General features: G+C 46.0%; 1 protein-coding gene and 1 pseudogene across 1 annotated transcript in view; one reads left to right on the plus strand and one right to left on the minus strand.

The window, feature by feature from the left end:
- The window catches only part of LOC147603900 (uncharacterized), a 267,683-nt gene that overhangs the window by 213,245 nt on the left and 32,290 nt on the right, over positions 1-22,148 (minus strand). The window contains exons 7-10 of the mRNA XM_086795826.1: positions 14,440-14,679; positions 10,547-10,826; positions 530-781; positions 239-423 (exon numbers count right to left, since the gene is read on the minus strand). Of these exons, the coding sequence (XP_086651952.1) occupies positions 239-423; positions 530-781; positions 10,547-10,826; positions 14,440-14,679 (957 nt within the window). The remainder of the gene's footprint in view (positions 1-238; positions 424-529; positions 782-10,546; positions 10,827-14,439; positions 14,680-22,148) is intronic.
- On the plus strand, positions 1,976-6,306 carry LOC147603901 (uncharacterized; annotated as a pseudogene).

Raw genomic sequence — 22,148 nt, forward strand, 5'->3', positions numbered from 1 at the left:
CACCTCCATACGCATGGATTTGTCCTTCTTTACCACCAAAATTAATCGCTGGTGTTTTCTTTACTATCTTTGATTGTATCATGATTAAAACACTAAGGCAGCCCGTTCAAACATTCTCAGCTCAAATGAGGCAATATTCAGAGTCCCTCATTCAGCAGCTAAAAGCTAATCAACTGACATCATTCCTATCTAAAAACAATTCCTTGATATAGGACAAAGGAGAATGCAATGTGTTAACCTTTTCTCTATGTTATCTTGATCAAACTTGTGACTGTGAACCTCAGCAAGTAGATCTTTAAGTGGGAGCTTTTTGTTTTCTAGCTCTCGCTTATATTTACTGGCTTCAACCTGGAGCATAGGCTCAAGCGTTTTAAACTTCTCCAAGTATGAATTTGCTACTGCAATTGCCTTTCTAACTGCAACCTAAGAAGAACATCATACATATAAAATCCATTACTTTTTCAAAACAACTGAGTATAATATCCCTATATGCACAAGGATAAACCTTCCTTTAAATATAAGTTCTTACTTGTATTCGAGTTTTAAGAATCGTGATTTCTTCTTCAAGTAGGTTCACTGAACCAATAGTTGGCACTCTGCTCCACATCAGCTTCTCCATGACGGCTGGCTCTAATTGTTGAATTGATTGCGTGCAACCAACAGCATTGTCAAATGCTTTGCAAACTACCTCCTCAAAGTTCTTCAAAGGTGTGTTATATTCAAATATGCCTTCCTCCACATTCACAATTTCTAGTGCAAAAAGTGGAGGCTTTTTAACGATCTGATCAAATAGCCAAAAGTAAGATCTCTCTCTCTTTTTTTTTTTCGTGAAATGGTGTTTTATATTATATGTAAAAATGTACATATCTCTCTCTCTCTCTCTCTCTCTCTCTCTCTCTCTCTCTCTCGTAGACGTTAATATATCTTTCTTTCTTTCTTTCTTTCTCTTTCTTTTTTCTTTTTTGCTGCACCTCCTGCCCCCGCCTGCACACGCAGCCCCGCCATTGCCCTACTGCTGAATCTTTTCTCTACATGGCTTGACCCCCCTCCTGCTGCTATTTCACGCTACGCGCAGGTGTCATGGATTAAACTCCAGTCCATTGGCTGTGGGAAGTACTGCAAAAAGTCATGGCCAAGACCGGAGTTAAAGAGGAGCTCGTGAAGGTGGAGAACAAGCTCAGCACAATTATCAAAGAAAACAATAAGATGGTCAACTCTTCCGTTACCCCAATCATAAACTGCCTCTCCAAACTCCAGAAGGGATTTGACAAAATCCAAGAACTCGAGAGAACATCCAGGCAAGAGGCTGAGATTTCAGCCCTAAAGGAGGAACTAGTGGAGGCCAAATTGCATGCTAAAAGTCAAGAGGCTGAAATCTCAGCCCTCAAAAAGCATTTGGAAGCCAGTTCACAAGGCAAGCCTGAGGATGGAAAATTTCAGCCCTCCTTGATTGAAGAGCTGAATACCATCAAGGAACAAATAAGGATCATTCGAGAGGAGGAGGAGCAACATAAAGAGAAGACATCTTCATGGGTGCAGGTGATCACAAAGACACAAAAGAAGATGGAGCATGCGGAGAAATGGATCGAGGTCGCCAAGAAAGGGAAAGGTAAAGAATCGCCACCCATCCCCACTCCCACCATCATCAACATGACCCTTTGAAGAGGAGCAAAGGAGGAAGACCCGGGCCTTACATGTACGAGTGTCCGGTCTAAAACACCGTGATGATGCGGAAGGGGAAACCAAGGAGCTCTTCTCTATGATGGGCATTGAAGCCACGCACACAAAGGCATGGAGAGTGGGAAAGAAGAGAGAAGGTAGTGGCGAATCTTCTAAGGAGAGAGCACTTATCATTCGTTTCCCCTCCATGGAAGCGAAGAAGGACTTCTTGAAGAGACGTCCTACACTCAAGAAGACGGGAATATTTCTTGGAGATGACATCACACTCTCGCAGCTTGCCCACAAGAAAGAAGTTATGCCCAACATAAGGGCACCCTGAGAGAAAGGGAAAGTGGCCCTCTATAGAGATGGTAGAGTGGTGATTATGGAGAGGCGCTCTTCATGACGGCGCGAGACCTATGGGACTACACTCAAAGTTGCTACTTGGAATTGTAATGGATCCCTACACCTTGATGTAGGGGCTTTTGAGGATAGTTTCACTAGGAGGGATGTCATCTTCTACTCTGAGATGCATCAGGCTCCTGGACAGTCCATGCCACATGTTAGTGGATACCGATGGGAGACAGCTTGTAGACAGGAGACTCATTCAGAGCATAGAAGACGGGGCTCAAGAGGAGTGGCAGTATTGTTTAGAGAGGAGATGCAGCCGCTTATACATATAGTCCGCAAGGATGAGCAAGCTAGGTACATGTGGGTTAGACTGAGGGCAGAGACGGGCAGATATCTCTACATTGCTATATGCTATTTTGCTCCTAGTACATCAGTGTATGCATCACCTAGCGGGCAGTCCCCCTTTTCTATTTTGGATGATGAAATTTGGGAGTTCTCCAGGGATGGTGACATCATTCTCCTGGGGGACTTCAATGCCAAGACCGCCCATAACTAGATAGTAATTTATGATACCTCAGAGATGATGTTGAGGGAGCTTGATGTTAGGGATATGGGCCTATCTAGACTCTCACAGGATGAGGAACACACTGAGTATGCGCGGTATTTGATAGACATGAGGACTGCACATGGATTGGCCATCCTAAATGGCCTCCAGAGATTCCCGACAGTGGGCGGTTTCACTTGCTTTCAACATCAACATGGTGCTAGTACATTGGACTATGTTATGGCTCAGCCCAGTCTCATTCCCTCTTTTCAGGATTTTATGGTAGGCACTAGGCCGGTTCGAGTAGCAGTGGATCATGCTATCTTGTCCTTCACTCTCACATTTCAGTTCAGCACAGCTCCATTGGGATAGGTCTCCACACACACTCGTTATACCTTTACGAGGGAGACTGACCCTGTGTACACGGATGAGATATACAGACGCTTATGTGACGAGGAGCCGGGACGCGCATTAGATGAGCTCACTCAGATATTGATAGAGACGCTTCATGCTGCAGCATTAGAGGCATATCCCCATAGTCAACCTACACGGAGGCGATCTGGGAACATGCCTCAGAAGAGCTGGTATGATGAGGAGTGCAGAGAGATGAGGATCAGATTACAGAGAGAGGTGCTCATGGGTGTTACCACTCACAGTCAGTCACGGATTACATTCCGGTGCCTAAAGCGACGGAAGAAGAGGGCTTATCTTGCTCAGTTAGAGAGGGATTTGTATCATTATTTATGAGTCAGGACTCAGGCGAGGCATGGAGACTATTCCATGAGCATTCACCATCACCAGCCATTACCTCCACAGAGATTTGGGGTGAGTATGCAGCATCCCTATACACAGCACCAGGACAGCCACCCCTACGAGACCCATCGGAGCCATGCCCAGAGACATGTGCTTTCTTTACTGCTGAGATGGTAAGGAAAGCTATTGACAGGATGAGGACTGGGAGAGCATATGTTCGTGATGGTTTGGTAGCAGAGCACTTTATTCATGCTAGAGATATGCTTGCAGAGCTTATTGCTATGATGTTTAACCGAGCCATGTGTGAGGGTTTTCCTGAGACTTGGAATATGTCCACGATTGTGCCTATCTTCAAGTCAGGGGATCCCATGCTTCCTGGGAATTATCGTACCATCATGATTGGTCACACATTGGCTAGATTATATGCATCTATTCTTGAGCAGGAGTTGAGTAGATGGGCAGAGGGAGAGGGCATACGTGCATCAAGGCCGGCAGGGTTCAGGAGAGGTTTCTCTACTCTTGACCATATCTTGACACTCAGTGCTATTATTGAGGAGGGCAGATCATACGGCAGGAGGATTTATTGTTGCTTTGTGGATTTCCGCAAAGCTTTTGACACAGTACCGAGAGCCAGACTGATGCGCAGACTAGAGGAGATGGGAGTGCCCACCACAGAGCTGATTTGGGGAATCATGGCTTTATACAGGACAGTTGTGGGGCAGGTACGTACTACTCAGGGTATATCTGAGATGGTTCACTCCACTATTGGGGTGAAATAGGGCTGCCGCCTTTCTCCCACCTTATTTGGGATGTATGTGGATGAGGTTTCGGACTATGTAGAGCGGGAGGGTGACAGAGGAGCACAGCTAGCAGGGACATGGATTCCGCTGTTATTGTATGCTGATGATATTGTGTTGATCTCAGATTCTCCAGAGGGGATGCAGCGTCATTTGCATGCATTGCACACGTTTGCACAGGACAGTGCATTGTTTGTTAACCTTGCTAAAACCAAGGTGATGGTGTTTAACACCACAACACAGTGGATTAGGAGGTTAGCACCCACCTTTACATATGGTCAGGAGACAGTGGAGTATACAGACGCATATACTTACCTTGGTGTAGTTTTTAGTGGCCCACTATTTTCCTTGAGGAGAGCAGCGGAGACCAGATTGACCAGAGCTTATGCAGCATTGGGGAGACTAGAGAGGATATACTCATCTTTCTCATGGGGTACGGTGTGCTATTGGTCAGATGCGCACATCCTCACACCAGCTAGAGATTAAGACTGGCAGATTCAGAGGAGTACTAGCTGAGGCCACAATTTGTCAGTTGTGCCAGATGGAGCCAGAGACAGAGTTACATTACATGTCACTGTCCAGTGTATTATGAGATACGAGGCCGTTTTCATTGCCTGTTCAAAGAGGGTTTCGGACCACTTTCCAGAGTCTTGAGATACCAGGATCAGAGATGCCTCGGATTATACTTGCTGGAGCTGCGTAGACATAGAGAGGGTCTCTTGAGAGGGAGGGGATCAAAGAGGGAGAGACACCTACAGAGGCAGATTACAGACTTCTTTCGACCAGAGATTGAGCAATCAGGCCAGCAGGCATTGCAGCTAGCCCCAGACCAGATCTTGCAAATGCACCATGTATCATAAACCAAAGTGCCCTCCATGGCCTTAGTGCATCTAGCCTTCCAAATGTGCCAAGCTATGATGCTAGCAATGATCTCCCACCCTCTATGCTGGTTATACATAGCCTCACTCTAGAATGTCTTGAAGACGGTGGCATCGACACATTCTATGGGTAATCCTCATGACAATATCGATGTCGTTCCCTTCAAACCTAAGTTACGGTCCCGACTGTGTAAACCAAGCAATAGCACCAAAACAAATGTAGGCATCCCTCATCCTTCCAAAAAGGTGTGCTATTGCAATCCAAATCATTTGTGCGTCCTAGAACTGCCATAAGTAATGGTAGACTATCTCTGAAGGTCCTACACATCTCAAACAAGCTGGGCTAGTACCAATGACCGATCTGCACTAGTTAGTGGCAAGACCACCATGTAAAGAAAGCTAAATAAGAAAGGTAATCTTCGTTTCCTTGTATGAGTGTGACAATCTCTGTCAAAAAGCTCTCTAAATGTCAAGGGTGATCCCATAAGCCTCCCAATAAGGTCTAAAAGTAGGGACTCTCTAGATTTGTCCCAAAACCAGGTGTCTAGAGTTCTACACAATGCAACCAAAGAAGGGCATGCTTTTCATGGGGTAAAAAGCATCCCTCCACTCTCACTTACCGGGGTCCCAATGCATGTATCTAATAGGATACCGATCATATAACCAAAGGCTCCAAGAGTCTATAACCATCCCTTTAGGGGAATCAATATAGAACTGCTTCCCCACCACTCTCACCGGCCGGACCATTGGACCCTGAATGAGATCCTACCGAAGACTTCTCTCCATGAGCCATCTATCCTAAATGGAGTAAAAAAACGGTACATCATCCTCACCCAAAGTGGGAAGGCACGTGACCTGAAGAGGTACCCCTGTCCGTGAAACACCCCAAACCATAAGCCATGAGGCCCTTCCACACAATTCCTTGTGATCAAGTGGTTGGGTATGGATACATTCATTTGCATAAGCCCTGACTTTTGGGATAGGCTCTGCACTCACCCTGACTTGGCACCCAGTTAAGGCTTTCCAATGGATCCCGAGGGGCACTCAAGTCCGCAATCTGGGATATCATGTGGGCATCAATCTCTCTCCAAAGCAGCATCTTGCCCCTCTTCTTCTAAGCGTTTGGAAGAAGCCTTTGTCCTGGAGCTCTACAAGAATCGAGTGGTGGTGCCAAACCAGGTCCTTCTTGCCACCATGTGGTACATTACTTCTTGTTGGGCATTCTCCCGAGCATGCATTGGTCAGATACAATGGTTGATCCGAAACTTCTTGTGGGCCAGCACTGATTGGAGGCCTGCCTGGTCCAAGGTGGCCTGGAGAGTGATCATTCAGCCACAATGCAAAGGGGACCTAGGCATAATTAACGCCGCCATTCAAAGCCGCGCCCTGCTGGGCAAGCTAATTGTTAGAGGACTCCTTCCCAGTTGTGAGCCTTGGAAGGACTTCCTCTTGGCCCTGATTTCATCCCCTACTGGCCGACAGCCACCTAGTCTCTCCACAAGCCTTCCCTTCCCATAGAAGCAATGGAAGCTCCTAAGTCTGGTTCCAAAACTGGAGCTTTATCTGTTGCCCTTCAAAGATCAGCCCGGGGAATGAGCATGCACATGACAACATGCCCTTCACTGTACCGTGCACACCCAGCAGTGATCACAGTGAGTAGGACCACGGTTGTTAGAGGCGTCAGAGGCGTTTGGTATGAAGCGGGTATGGTACACGCCTCGAAAGACTCGTATTTTTTAGAGGCGTTTGGTATGAGGCGGGTATGGTACGCGCCTCGAAAGACTCGTATTTTTTAGAGACGTTAGAGGCGTGTTAGAGGCGTCAGTTTAATGAAATGAAATGTTATATTAACGTCTTCAAAAGGCCATAATGACCTATGAGACCAAAAAGTTACATCATGGTGGATCTGATACAATGTCTGGATAAAAAACCAGAAAATGAAAAATAAAGATGATACTTCTGGCACCTAGAAAATGAAACTGGAACTGGAAGGTAAACAGAAACCCTTATAGGGTGTGAATATAGTGAGGGGGGGGGGGGGGGGGTACGCTATGGAGGTGAGTGGAGTACAGTGAGGGGATACAATATCATATGGAACGGGGGGGTACACTATGGAGGTGCCTCCATCTCATAATATGTGCCGCATCGGACGCTGGCGGATCTCCTCAATATCCTCTGTGGTCAGCACCCTGACTGGGTGTCCCGCATGACTCGCAAGAATAATCCGAATCCGCCGCTACAACCTCCGTCTATGCTGGGATCCCCTCCTCCGTAGTCGTGGGCGTCTGGACCACCCAAGCTCAATCGCACGATCAATCAGTGTACCGCTGGTGTGGGCGGTATCCATGTCCTGCTGCTGTTGTGGTCCATCTCGCGCAGTGATGGCTGGACTAAAAAAGTCTGTAATGTGCCTCTGAGTCTGGCTCTCTGTGCGCCTAAGCAGGCTATCTCTATATCTCCACAGCTCAAGCAAGAACAATCCCAAACACCTCTGGTCCATGCTAAAACCATGTGCCTGGAACCAAGATGTCATCTGTCCATACCAACAAGCCGTGTCTCCCTGTAAAGCTAACTGTCGGGAGGACTCAAGGGCGAGGCGTGCATATCTGTCTCGGGGGAGATCCCACAAGCCATGTATGTAGGAGACTGATCTCGTAAGAGCCTCAATCACCAGAGGGGCAGCCGCCAGCTCTGCTCGAATAATCTCATGAGGTACCACGGCCTTGGCTCTAATAATCCTAGCAATCATAGATACCAAAGGCCTCTCCATACCTCTCCATCCGCCTGCGCTGTGATCGCCCACTGAAGGTCCCCATATCTGCACTCCATAAAGCATAGCTGATGTCACTAGAGTGTCAAAAAGCCAAAGTTTCGTTCGAGGTTCTTGAAACTGAACCTGCGAACACATCCTTTCCAAACCACCCCGGGCTGCATGTGCTCTAGTCAATCTAGTCTCTGTTGCTCTCCTCATCGAAAACACTGGCCCACTGAATACTACCCCAAGATATGTATATGCATCTGTATACTCCACAATCTCCTGCCCATATGTAAATGTGGGAGCTGATCGCCTAACCCACTGTGGCGTGGTGTTAAACACCATAACCTTGGTTTTGCCAAGGTTGACAGACAATCCACTATCATGTGCAAACTCACGTAAAGCATCCAGATGATGCTACATACCCTCAGGGGAGTCAGAGATCAACACAATATCATCAGCATATAACAATAGTGGGATCCATGTACCTGCTAGCTGGGCTCCTCTGTCCCCCAATCTCTCAATGTAGTCAGAAGCCTCATCCACATACATACCAAACAATGAAGGAGATAACGGGCAACCTTGCTTCACTCCTATAGTGGAGTGAACCAAAGTAGAGACCCCCTCTGGGGTGCGTACCTGTCCTGCAACTGATCTATATAAAGCCATAATCCCCCATATGAGCTCTGTGGGTACCCCCATCTCCTGTAATCGCCTCATCAATCTGGCTCTGGGCACTGTATATCAAATGCTTTGCGGAAGTCCACAAAGCTACAATAAATCCGTCGCCCATGCGACCTGCCCTCCTCAATAATGGCCCACAGAGTCAAGATGTGGTCAAGAGTAGAGAAACCTCTCCTGAACCCTGCCTGTCCCTCTGCTCGAATGCCCTCTCTCTCTGCCCATCTACTCAACAACTGCTCAAGAATGGATGCATACAATCGTGCTAGTGTGTGACCAATCATAATAGTGCGATAATTCCCTGGCTCCATAGGGTCCCCTGACTTGAAGATAGGCACAATGGTGGACCTACTCCAAGTCTCAGGTAAGCCTTCACACACAGCACGATTGAACATCACTGCTAGAAGCTCTGCCAGCATGTCTCTCGCATGAATAAAGTGCTCAGCAACCAATCCATCATGATCATATGCTCTCCCAGTCTTCATCCTATCAATGGCCTTCCTTACCATCTCTGCGGTAAAGAAAGTACATGTCTGTGGGCATGGTGCTGGCGGGTCAGGAAAAGGTGTCTGTCCAGGAACTGTATATAGAGATGCTGCATAGCTACCCCAGACCTCTGTAGAAGTGATGGCCAAAGCAGGGGAGGACTCATGAAACAAACGCCAAGCCTCCCTCGAATCCTGGCTCAAGAACAGCTGGTATAATTCCTGCTCTAGCTGAGCAAGGAAGACAAATCAGTGTACCTGTGTGGGGTATCCTCTGTCATCCCAACAAAATGAAAAAGTACTGAACTAAAAAGCTGAATCTGGGTGTGCAATAAGTACAATGAGTGGGGGAGAGACTAGAGTGTGTATGTATGAGCCTTGACGGAGGGAGAGAGAGGGTGTGTATGAGAGGGAGAGAGAGTGTGTGTGTGAAAGAAAGAAAGCTGTATTAAACGTCTGCAAAAGGCCAAAATGACCTAAGAGACCAAAATAGTCCATCATCGTCATCTGGATACATCATCAAGATTCAAGGGTACAAAGTAAAATGAACTGAACTGAAATGAACCGGTAGTATAGAGAGAGCTCCAAAAGTGGGTATAAAAAACATCATCATCCTAGTGTGTTTGAAGTTTGAACTTTGAACTTTGGGTCTTGAGAAAGGCTTAAGGGAGGGAGGGAGAGAATGAGGGAGAGAGAGAGTGTGTGTGAGAGGGGCTGCTTGGGCCCTTAAAGCCCCCATCTAAAGACTCAAATCAGCCAAAAAAAAAAAAAAATGTTGACACCTCGATCAGGCAGTCGTATGCCTCGAACGCCTCTAACCGTTAGAGGCGCGCCTCGTAACAACTATGAGTAGGACGACACACGCTGAAATAGACAAGTGACTATAGCACTCAAGGTTAAGAATAGAATGTAGTACAAGGGATAAGCATGAAGGATGTCCTCAAGGATGAGTCAAGGACCATTTAAATGATTCCTGCAAGTCGTGGTACAGTTGGTGGAGTTGGTAGCATCTCCTATCTTTAGTAGATGCCATTGGAGTGACATGCCATTGGTGGAATCTCCTATCTCCGGTAGATGCCCATTGGAGTGTCAATGCGGTGCCTTCAATGCCGGCGTGTGCACCTCTCATGTATCCATTGGTGGTGCGCCTCCGTTTTTGGATAGTCCACCGAATGCTCTGGAATGGTTCATAATGGTTCCTCTAGGGTTGATCCATTGTGGCGCTGTAACGATGTGGCGGTGTGACGCCTTGAGATGGTCCGGCCGGAACAGTACAGTGTGGGCACCCTTGGTGGCTTATCAAGTGGAGTGTTGTGGTCAAGAATGAAGAAGCAGAGATCAAAAAAGAATAGACAGAGGTGACCAAGAAAGAAAGACAAATTCCTATATCTACCAACGTAGAAAAGATAAAACCACCTCAATATGTGTGTTACAAGGGTAAAAAGATGATCATTTTTAACAGATGACGTCGAAAGCACTAATGTTTGCTCATCTTTCATATTATAAGAGAGCTTGTGTCTCAAATTACTCAAGTAAAAAGCCAATTATCAGTCTGAAAATCTCTGTATGCAATGCCACATTAAGTATGTATAGGACAACACAACGCCATAAGTCAAATAAATCTTTTACTAAAAATGTGTTACCTTATGATCAGAATGTGGCCAAACTGTATTCACACAATCAATGTCAATTACATCAACCACAGGATTCCCACAATGTCTCTCCACAAAATTGCAATATCTTGCCAATGTATCTTCCACTAAATACCGCACAGAATCCTCCATAATGTATCGCACCATCCTAAGAAACCTCTTCATCTTGCTGGCATCATAAGCATCCAAGCTGCACTCTTGCAGATTGAACCATCCTTTCCCAACATCCTTGAAGGAGCTTCTGATTATATTTTTTAACACTGAAGTCCAACTGCCATGCAATATGTAATTAACCTTTAATTCTTATCAAGTGGTTCGTATATTGTGAAAGAATATTTCCAATGTAAGTTTCCCATATTTTTTCCAGCACAGTTTCTTTGAAAATTTACTCAGGCTTAATCTTATAATTTTATATTTAATCATTTTGGCTAATTTATGCAATAATGAATTTTTGTGCCTCCAGCACTCTCAAGCTTCTACTCTCTAGTTATTCTCTTTGGCAAGTTTGGTCCTACAAGCAGTATCAAAGGCTCTCTTCATCACTCTGTGAATCTTGTATGCATGAGGCTGCCTATACAGAGGAGATCTTGTATGTATCAGGCTGCCTATAGAGGAGGATATCTATACCAGGCAAGACAAAAAAATCTGTTTTCTGCTAGGCCTAAACTAGGGTTTTCATATCACATAGGACATGCAGAGGTGCTTCTGGAGGAAATTGTGTAAACCCTTCAGAAGTTGAAAGATCTCCTTATTTTTTAGGCTTTCTTAACCATGGAAGGATTCGCACAAGACCTTCTTGCCATGTCTCAACAAATATAGAGACCATCCAACATTGTTTATAGGACATATGCAAGGACCATTGGGTACCAGATAGGCAGCCTGATCGGTAGATTTGTATCATCCAGCACCTATATGACTTGGGGTTCAGCTGCCTGGCTCACCAAGTCACATCCTCAAGTATTCTATCAGAGAGCAGATTCATCCAAAACCATCAGGATACATCATCAAGAGTTGAGTTTTGCCTCTTGGATGAGGTGCCAGCCTTTTAATTTAGGTATACCATACACCAGTTAACACAGCCTAAAAGACTATTGCAAGCATTACTGCGTGGAACATATGGAGAGCCAGATGCATAGAGGCAATTGAGGGTACTCATAGACACATCCTTCACAGGTGCTCTATTGCATTGAGGTGATATTGTTTATATTTTGATGCGAGTACAGGGATCCTCCAGATATGCCATTCAAGAGGAAGTGTTTTTTCAAAGAAAAGAACAATTGCCCTTTTTTCTCAAAGACTTCTGGCTTATCTTGGTGCTTTCAACAACCTTTATGGCTTTGCTTTGCATGGTGTACTTGTACTTTGAGTCTTCAGACTTTGTACATCTTTATTCGAGCTTAATATACAAGTGATTTTTCTGGAAAAAAAAGGGTTCCAGGAAGCACACAGTCCAGAGCTATCACAAAATTGTTCAATAGGACACTTCTTGTGGACACACCTCAAGGACGTTATCCATCTCTCGTCATGAATTTGTATCTAGTTGCCTTGACTGACAAAATGATTAAGTTTCCCAAGAGTGAGTCTTCTTGAACTTCTGCTCCTGCATCTCTCCACCCCAGAAATCCATTCTTATCAGCAAAATCAATCCCCTTTGCTCCTCCACTTATCTATCTTACATAAGCTGCAACTACGCATGGGCCTATGGACGCCTCTCTCGCCCTGTGGGGCTACCCATCACAACAAACCCATCTTGAGCTGCTGCATTCTTTTCTGGAATACACCTGCCTTTCTCCTCAAGCATAGAAAAACAACTGCCTTTTCTGGAATACACCTGCCTTTCTTCTCAAGTATGGAAATACACCTGCCTTTCTTCTCAAGTATGGAAACACACCTGCCTTTCTCAATACCACGTCGTAGCCAACACACGCGACACCTCCAACCACCCCTTCATACTGAGGTTGAGGAGGGCCAGCCAAGCACGGGTCTCATACCATGTCAATAGCTTAGCTGACTGCTCAACGCCTATGGGAGGAATGCATGTGCAAATGGAAAAGCTGCAACATTGTTGAGCAAGGTGAGGTCCCCACGGTCCACCCCTACCAGCTAGCTCCCCACCTCAAAACAGGCTTGGGAGAGTGAAGCCCCTCCTGCCTTACAAAGCACATTCGCACAACCCTCCCGTATGCAGGTAAGAAAACAAGCTGACAGCACATTTTCCTTGTTATGTGAATAATATGTGCAAAGAAAGTAAGAGATGTGAGCTACAAGACTTCCTGAAAATATCACAAGGCAGTAATATGTCTTCCAAAGTATATCACAAGGCAACAATATATAACTCTGCCAGAATGTCGCAAGGCAACAATAGTCACAAGGCAGCGATAGTAGCCCCCATATTTAAGTTGCAAAACAATGACAGTCACAATGCAGTGGCAGAAGCCTATACCCATATTGGTGCAGGAAAGCTAGTTCATGAGTGGGACAAGACAAGCTTGTGCCCATATTGGTACAAGAGAATTCTGGAGTCATCCCCATTCAAAAGGAGGAAACAATTTTCTGCATGAAAATATTCTATAAAGCTCTGCGAGATGGAGAATTTCCATGATATTCAATTTCTATGATTTATGTCATGACTTATATTTGGACATGGACACGCATGGATTTTTAGTGCATGTGAATGTCTGCAAGTTTCATGGATGCACAGGATGATGCCTCTCCCAAACACAATGTACAAAGTGATGACCACAGGGTTTCTATGCGAGCTCTCATTCTTCCCTAGCTATCACAATTCATGGTCATACTGTAAAGCTTTTCCATGTGAATGCAATTCCAGTCTCTCTTTTCACACCATGTCATTTCCTATTGATACTCATTGGGAGACAATGGCCAACATCACAGTGGCACATTTAAAAAGCTAGATGCACAAAGGCCATGGACAAAACTCAATCCGATCTTCTTAGAACCTTTCTTGCATCTGGACTGATATCAAGCACACATGTATGGCCATTTGGTCGAGGATACAAGGTTCCTCCAGATTTGCGATTGCCAAGATGAAGAGCTTCCTCGGGAATGGAAAAATCGTCCATTTTTTCTGAGTCTTCTTACCGTAGTGTTTTCAGCCACCTATGTGACTTATTTATGCTATCCATGGTGTATTGATTCCTTCAGCTTTGGCTTGTGTTAAATCTTTGATGCTTAATACAACTCTCCTTCTTGAAGTGAAAATCAAAATAAATAAAAGAAGGCGAAGGGAAGCAGCGTATGGGCTGTAAAGCAGGCGTAGCAGCTGTAGGGCAAGCCCATCTTCGGCCCCCATCTTCGGCCCCTAGTGTGGAGTACAAAGCTGGACACAACACATCCACAGAATCTGCATCTACATGCACTATATATTTGCTCGAATGAAGTTGTCTGAATTGAGTGAAAACTAAGGTCTCACAGGCAGCCCGCATCACACCCTGGAGTCACCCTTTCTCCCTTGTTTGTCCTACCAAGGAAGTGTTTGTTTGAGAAGAAAACACTTGAAACAAGCTCTCTAAAAAATGTAAGTAGCTTAAACAGATGGAAACAATCCTTAGACTTCTGAATTCAACCCACTTATCAAGCATCTTCTCTACTTCCCTGCAACTTCCTTGCTAGGTTTGTGAGAATGCTCTTTCACGTTTCATCATATAGAAATAGTGAACACTACATTTGGGGCCTTCTGATTAGCAATCCACAAAGTGCTTATGGGCAGAAGATCAATCATTTTTCCTGAAAGAAAATACAAAACAATACAGCCACTTCCTAGCAATAAGCACTCAAAATGCACCCTTGTGAGACAATTTTAGATGATATGTCTGCACAGACAGAAACATGTTCCACAGACCTCACAACCAGCTCAAAAATACCTGTCTCTTAGATGTATGGAAGTCTGTTCAATACTTTGAGCCTGCATCTGCTCAAAGTCTTCCAGGCGTAAACTTTTGTTGTAGTGTGTGTTGAGAAGATTCAACTTCAACACTTTGTTGCACTCTGACCTGAGTCTGACAGTTGATGATATCACTTCAACACGTGTGATGCAAGACCAAAAATGAAATTCACTGCATTTCTCCTCGTAATTATATTTTGGGATGCGTACACATCCAAACCTGTTTCAAACCAGTCCCTGATTTTTAAAATGTAATAGAGAGAGACGAAAGAAAAATGCAATGGCATACTTGATCCCTTTGGTCAGAGAAGGAAAGGATACAGGACTCGTGTGCTTGGACTGAGTTCTACACTTCAAGTAGATTGGTTAAGTATAGCCGTAATTACCGCATCTATGTTCATAGTTGTCATGTGCATCACATACGTGAGTGCCACATGGACATGGTCATCAACCCAAATGTGGAAACAGTTGGCACAACTGGCAGCCAACAGATTAATCCTAATAAGACAACCAGCCCTAGAGGAACCGATAAATAGGAGTCTAAGGGTCAAATGAGGGCACAAGATCTGCACAGTCCAAGCAAGGGACACAAGAGACCAGGGTTGGATCAGCAAGAAGGCAGACCAATGTGCAGATTTCGTCCATGCACAAGTATTGGGACAAGAAGTAAACTTATATTAATGTATGTAACATTAACACTACGATAGGAGTCAGTATTTAAGTCTAGATCCAAATTTAACACTGTACATATTCATGCAATACATATAATAGATCAATTACAGGCCCCCATTGTGGCTTTTCCCTCCCCCTCCCCCTCCCCCGATGTAGCCTCCCTCCGAGAGCGGCCAGCCGGAGAGGGAGACCCTTATGTTTTTCTCTTTTACCTCTTTGGAGGGTGTACACAACGGGGCTCTCCCCTAGGGCTGCTAGTTTTGTAACTCACTTTTCTGCGGACATTTCTCTTTTATGACTGATAAAGAATCATCTTTTATGACTGATAAAGAATCATCTTTTAGAAGAAAAAAACAACTCTTTGATATATTTGTGTATTTGCAGCATTAAATGATTAGCGTTAATTAGCTCTTAATTAACATTAATTTGCATTAATCTAGTCACGCTTCTGCAATGCATACTACATTGGTATCACATTTCTAGGTTGCCTAGGGCAGTCTGCAGCCAGATTTGCATTAGGTTGCATGTGTGTTAGTTTGCATAGGTCTTTGCATAGGGTTTTCCAAAGGATTCATGCATTAGTTTGCATGTAGGAGTCTTGCATGCAGCTAAAGTCTAGGTCTAGGTATTAGGCAGCCAAATTTGTGGTTTTTTTATACCAGACATGAAAGGAAAATTCAAGGCTATTTCCAAGGATGAGTTCACGACACAATGGATAGGTGAACAGATTATAATATGAGCTTAACACAATGACGAGAACACTATAAACATTATTTGCTTTACTCACAAGAAGCTGTTACATGCTCTTCACTATACCGTGCACACCCAGCAATGGTCACAGTGTGTAGGACGACACACAGACGGAAATGACAAGTGACTATAGCACTCGATGAACAAGACTAGACGGAAAAGGATGTCCCCAAGGATGGATAAATGATGTCCTTGAGGATGAGCTGAGGACCATTTAAATAATTCCTGCGAGACGTGGTGGAGTCCATGGAGACAGTGGCATCTACGCTCTCTAGTAGATGCCCATCGGAGTGACCGTGCCTTTGGTTTAAACTCCTATCTCTACTAGATGCCCATTAGAGTGATCAGAGTGACAGTGTAGTGCCTTCAATGACAGTGCATGCACCTCTCATGTATGCGTTGGTGGTGTGCTTCTGTTTTTGGATGGTCCACTGAATGCTCCGGGATGGTCGCGTCGGGGTGATCCAATGTGGCACCCTGGGATGGTCTAGCCAAGGTGATCCACTATAGGCATCCTGGTGGCTACAGGTCACCCACCACTAGAGTGCTCACCATCCTGGGTGAGGAAGATAGAAAAAGAAAGCAGCCTCAAAGAAGAAGCCACACAAGTATGATGGTGGGGAGTAAGGAGAGTTTTTTTTTTTTTTTTTTTAAATCCATCATTCCATTTTGCACACACAGAAAAGTGACATATTTTCATGCAAGTGCATGCACCCGAGAGGTAAAATTGGTGCCAAGAAGTTTCCATGAAGCAGGAGTATTGTTGTTGTGCCACCATAGTTGTTGTCAGATAACACATGAGGCATAGGATAGGAAAGATAGAGCAACCAAGATAAGGAACAGGGAAAGAAAGGATACGAAAAAATAATCATACTGAGAGAGAGAGAGAGAGAGAGAGAGAGAGAGAGAGAGAGAGAAATGAAATGAAATGAGCGCAGCGAAGCGAACAGGCGACGAGCAGGGGCAGAGAACAGTAGCGCAGCGAGGCAAACAGGCGGCGAGAGAGAGAGAGAGAGAGAGAGAGAGAGAGAGAGAGTCAACAGGCGGGGCAGCAGGCGGGAGAGGCAGGCGACACAGGTTCAAAGAGAGAGGGAGGCGACAGCAGGCGGCGAGCAGGCGGCGAGCAGGGGCGAGCGAGCAGTTGTCCCCTTAGCAGATAGTCGCCATCAGCAGGCAGTCGTCACCCCAGTAGATAGTCGCCATCAACAAGCCGCTAAGCAGAGATACGACTGCTGAATTAGGGTTTGCAGGCAGCAGTGGAAGAAGATTAAAGATTTTTTTTTACAAAAAAATCAGGTTTGCAAGTTTTCTCAAGGGTGCAGCAAGGGTTCAAGCAACTATTCAAGGGTTTGCAGGTGCTGAACTAGGGTTTGAGAGAATGGGTTTTCTTTGCTTTTGTACATGGATTTGGATGACCCGGCTGCTGCTGTTGGTGGCATGGCTACCAATAGCCTTAACATGGATCTTATTGAGGAGATGATCGAGAAGGATGTGGGTTATGCTTCAGATGCCTCGGAGCAACAAAAACGTCAAAGGCTTGATGTTCATGCAAGCTACACTCCGGTGAATGTTGGAGAGAATGCAGAGGAAAGTTCTCAGGTACCTTCTCCGGAGTTTGCACGTTTGCTGCAGATCACTGGTGAGCTTCTGCAAGAATATGTGAAGGCAAATAGCGTGCAAATGGCTGCAGTAGATAATGGTGGTGTGGCTGATGTATGCATGGAGACTCCTTTGTTGCTGCAACAGCTAGCAGATTTTCATGATCGTGCTGCTATCTTCTTCTTTACTGGGCGTATTCCGTTGTTGCCTCGTCCTAGAGCATGGTTGGGCCGCTTGGTGTCGCCTGAGGCACTTGAGGAGATTTATGATGGTCCGAGAGGCTTTTATGAAATACTTTTTCGCACTTCGGAAGCCCGTAGGGCAGTCTTGGAGCAGGTGCCACTCTTTTTGGATGGGCAGTTGGTTCATGTGGTTCCGTGGAAGCCTATGGTAGAGTACCAAGATATGTTGCGCCAGGCTTACCCAGTTTGGGTTGAAGTGAAACAATTCCCACCAATGTTTTGGCGTGTTTTACCAGGTCTCATGCGAGGTATCGGTGATGTCTTGGTGGTGCCTCGAATGACATCTAGAAACCGAAATCGTCTATGCATGTTGTGGGATACTGGGAGACCTAGGCCGACACATTTGCGTGTCAATATGGCTGGGCTGCAACCTTTAATGTATGAATTGAGGTGGGATACATTTGCTGGCCACTGTTTCAAATGTGGTGAGATGGGCCACTTTGTCTCCGAATGTCCTAAGAAAGAACAAGTTGTTGCTACCAAGGATATCGTTGATGGACAGTTGCCCGTGGAAGATGAGCATGATGCTCCTTTACATGATGCCCAGCACATGGATGTACATGTGGATGTTCAGAATGAGGTTGAGCAGTCATGGGTGGAAGTACATGGTAAAAAGACACGATTTGTTGCCCCGCGGGGGGATTTCTCAGATGCTATTTGGCGCGGGCCTTTGCGTACTCATCAGGGGCCCTTACATACATATGCTCGTCGCCCTTTGGGTTCATGTGCCCAGCAACAAACCAGGATTGAGAGGCCGGGAGGCCAACTTTCTCAGGGTACAGGGGCTCTTGGGGTGGATAGAGTAGAACGCTATCCTATTAGAAGTTGCCTAACAAAAGAAGCACAACAACAATTGCCTCTTGTGTTTGGTTCGAAAGGGCAGCCCGAGAGAAAGGGAAAGTGGCCTTCTATAGAGATGGTAGAGTGGTGATTATGGAGAGGCGCTCTTCATGACGGCGCGAGACCTATGGGACTACACTCAAAGTTGCTACTTGGAATTGTAATGGATCTCTACGTCTTGATGTAGGGGCTTTTGAGGATAGTTTCCCTGGGAGGGACATCATCTTCTACTGTGAGACGCATCAGGCTCCTGGATAGTCCATGCCACATGTTAGTGGATACCGATGGGAGACAGCTTGTAGACAGGAGACTCGTTCAAAGCATAGAGGACGGGGCTCAGGAGGAGTGGCAGTATTGTTTAGAGAGGAGCTACAGCCACTGATACATATAGTCCGCAAAGATGAGCAGGCTAGGTACATGTGGGTTAGACTGAGGGCAGAGACGGGCAGATATCTCTACATTGCTATATGCTATTTTACTCCTAGTACATCAGTGTATGCATCACCTAGCGGCAGTCTCCCTTTTCTATTTTGGATGATGACATTTGGGAGTTCTCCAGGGATGGTGACATCATTCTCCTGGGGGACATCAATGCCAGGACCGCCCATAACCAGACAGTATTTTATGATACCTCAGAGGAGATGTTGAGGGAGCTTGATGTTAGGGATATGGGCCTATCTAGACTCTCACAGGATGAGGAACATACAGTGTATGGGCAGTATTTGATAGACATGGGGACTGCACATGGATTGGCCATACTGAATGGCCTACAGAGATTCCCGACATCAGGCGGTTTCACTTGCTTTCCACATAGGCATGGTGCTAGTACAGTGGACTATGTTATGGCTCAGCCCAGTCTCATTCCCTCTTTTCAGGATTTTATGGTAGGCACTAGGCCGGTTAGATTACCTTCCGGCACCTAGTGCGACGGTAGAAGAGGGCTTATCTTGCTCAGTTAGAGAGGGATTTGTATCAGTTATTTATGAGTCGCGACTCAGGCGAGGCATGGAGACTATTCCATGAGCATTCACCATCACCAGCCATTACCTCCACAGAGATTTGGGGTGAGTATGCAGCATCCCTGTACACAGCACCAGGACAGCCGCCCTGTCACCAATTGGCCGACCATTTGGTCCATCTCCAGTTTTTGCGTCTCGTTCACTTGAGGCCAGGCCGGTGTCTCATGTGAAGAGGCCAGTATTTTGCTGACATGGACGGGAGCCAGACTGGTGCCACCCGTGTGTTAGCAGGATGGTGTCGTATGGACGGGAGCCAGACCAGTGCCACCCGTGTATGACCTGGACTGTGTTCGACCCATGGGATTGTCACGCCATGGAAGAGCCAGTATTCGTGCCGTGTTTTGCCTATGGGACTGTCACACCATAGGGAGACTCGTGCCTGGAACTGTGTCTTACCTATGGGACTGTCACTCCATAGGAAGACCAGGTTTTTAATGTTTTATGTCGTGCTAGTTTTGTGCCGACAGATATTTTGTACTTGTTCCATGAACGGGAGATATGTCCATGTTACTATTTGCACATGCACACATGATTTGCATGTTTGAAACTGTTTTCGCATGACATGTATTTGTGTGTTTGCCTGCTTGACGTGTTACTTACTGAGCGGGGACGCCTGCCAGTGAGTCGTGAAGTCTGCTCTGTATTCTGACGAGTTTTGGTGCATGTGAACAGGTGGTAAGTATGTTGCACATGTTGTTTTTTATTATTTTATCTCTAACCTCTTATTTTATAAGGTTAGGTGTTCACATTTATTTAAAAGTGGGCACCCACTTAGGGGCCAAGGTGGGGAGCCCCACTTTAAGTGAGTGTGGGGGTGGGCATGGGCACCTACCCAAACTCCCTACCCACATGCAAACGTGGGTATCACAAAGTTAACTTCACTTTTATTTTATTAAAGAAAAAGGCTCTCTCTTCAAGCGTCATCATGAATCGCCTCCACCCTACGTGAGACAACCGGCGACGCTTTCCCTCTCTGCTGGCGACTGAACTTGCTGCAGGCGGCTGCCATCTCTCCCTTTACTACTGCACGTACTCTGTCCCCAGGCGGCTGGCTGCAACTGCACTGCAGGTGGCTGCCATCTCTCACTGTACTGCTGCGTATACTCTCATCCAGGCGGCTGCATCATCACAGGCTGCAGGCGGAAGGCCACGTTTCTGCCCCAATTAGACTGCAGCCAGGCGCTTCTGTTTCAGGCGGCTGGTGGCTGCGCTGGACATTCAGTAGGGCTGCCCACTACCAAAGCAACAGGCTGGTGGCTGCGCTAGTCATTCAGCAGGGCTGCCCACCACCAAAGTAACCGGCTGTGCGCCTGTTCTCCAGCCAGCAGTCCTCTACCCTCAGGCGACTGCATCCCCTTCCTTCTACGCAGCTCACCAAAGCTACTGGCTGTGTGTCCAACCCCCGCAGGCTACGTGTGCATCACCAACAAGTGGCGTCTTGCTTCCAGGACATTGTCCACCACCAGTAAGTTGTGCTCCTTCTCTCACAGCAGGCGGTTGTGGTCTTTTGCGGTGATTCTTGTCTTGGTGGTTCACCACAAGGTAACTGTTTCTTCAACAAGGGTGGCTTCGAATTCTACACAAACACCACAAGTATTGGTTCTCTATCAACCATCTACAAGTAAGTGACTTTCATATTTAAATAAAGTATTTTATGTTTAAATCTGATAAAGGATTCATCCCGCTCGGCCAACACCCGTTCGGTGCTGGGTTGTCCAAGCTCTATTGGAGAACCTCGGTCCAAAGGTGCTGAGATCGGGAGAGCCAGGCGTTAGTACGAGAGCGCCTGTTTGTGCGTGGTCTCGGAACACCAGTGAGGCGCTCTCCGCGGAGTCCAGTGAAAGCACAGGACCGTAGAGATTGGACCACACTAGTGGTCGTTCTGCTTCGAGCTTCTACATCGAAATTCGAGCCTATTTGTTTGGTACTGTTTTCATATGTACATGGACATTATCTGGTTCTTGGAACCCATGGAGCATTGTATTTATTAAATACTCCCAATAAATATATCATATATTGAGGGGGGGGACGGCCCGTTCCGGTCCCAGTGCTGGTGTCCATCTTTCCATTTCATTTCATTTAAATTTCAAGTTGTTTTAAGTTGTCCATTTCAAATTTGTGGTTTAAAGTTGTGCTATTAAGCGTGTGGGTGTCCAACGGAGTCTTTCCCACTTGACGGGATCGGTTTCATTGGTATCAGAGCACGGTTGTTTCCCTCTTCCTAGTGGGGAAACGAACCTGTGTACTGGACATCCCGCTTTTAGCAAACGTTAAACACAATGGACAGCCAAGGCAACCCTTTGGAAGTGCCTAATTCGAGGGGTCCATCTAGTGCTTCTCGTGGGTCTGATGCCCTGCGTGGTAGACACAAGCCCCTTGAAAGGGTTATGGATAGTGAATCCAAGGGTCAACTGTCTCCAGGGAAGACAGTTATGCTTGAACAAGAGCCTAATGCTATGAGGGCTGAAATGGAACATATGAGAAAACTTTTGCAGGCTCAAGAGCAAGAGTTAAAGTTTTTGCATGAAGATCCCCATCTACAAAGTGCTATTGAAGCCAGGAAGGCT

The sequence above is a fragment of the Cibotium barometz genome, chromosome 63 (genome assembly GCF_041138505.1).
Source record: "Cibotium barometz isolate CiBa-2024 chromosome 63, ASM4113850v1, whole genome shotgun sequence".
NCBI classification, from domain to species: Eukaryota; Viridiplantae; Streptophyta; class Polypodiopsida; order Cyatheales; family Cibotiaceae; genus Cibotium; species Cibotium barometz.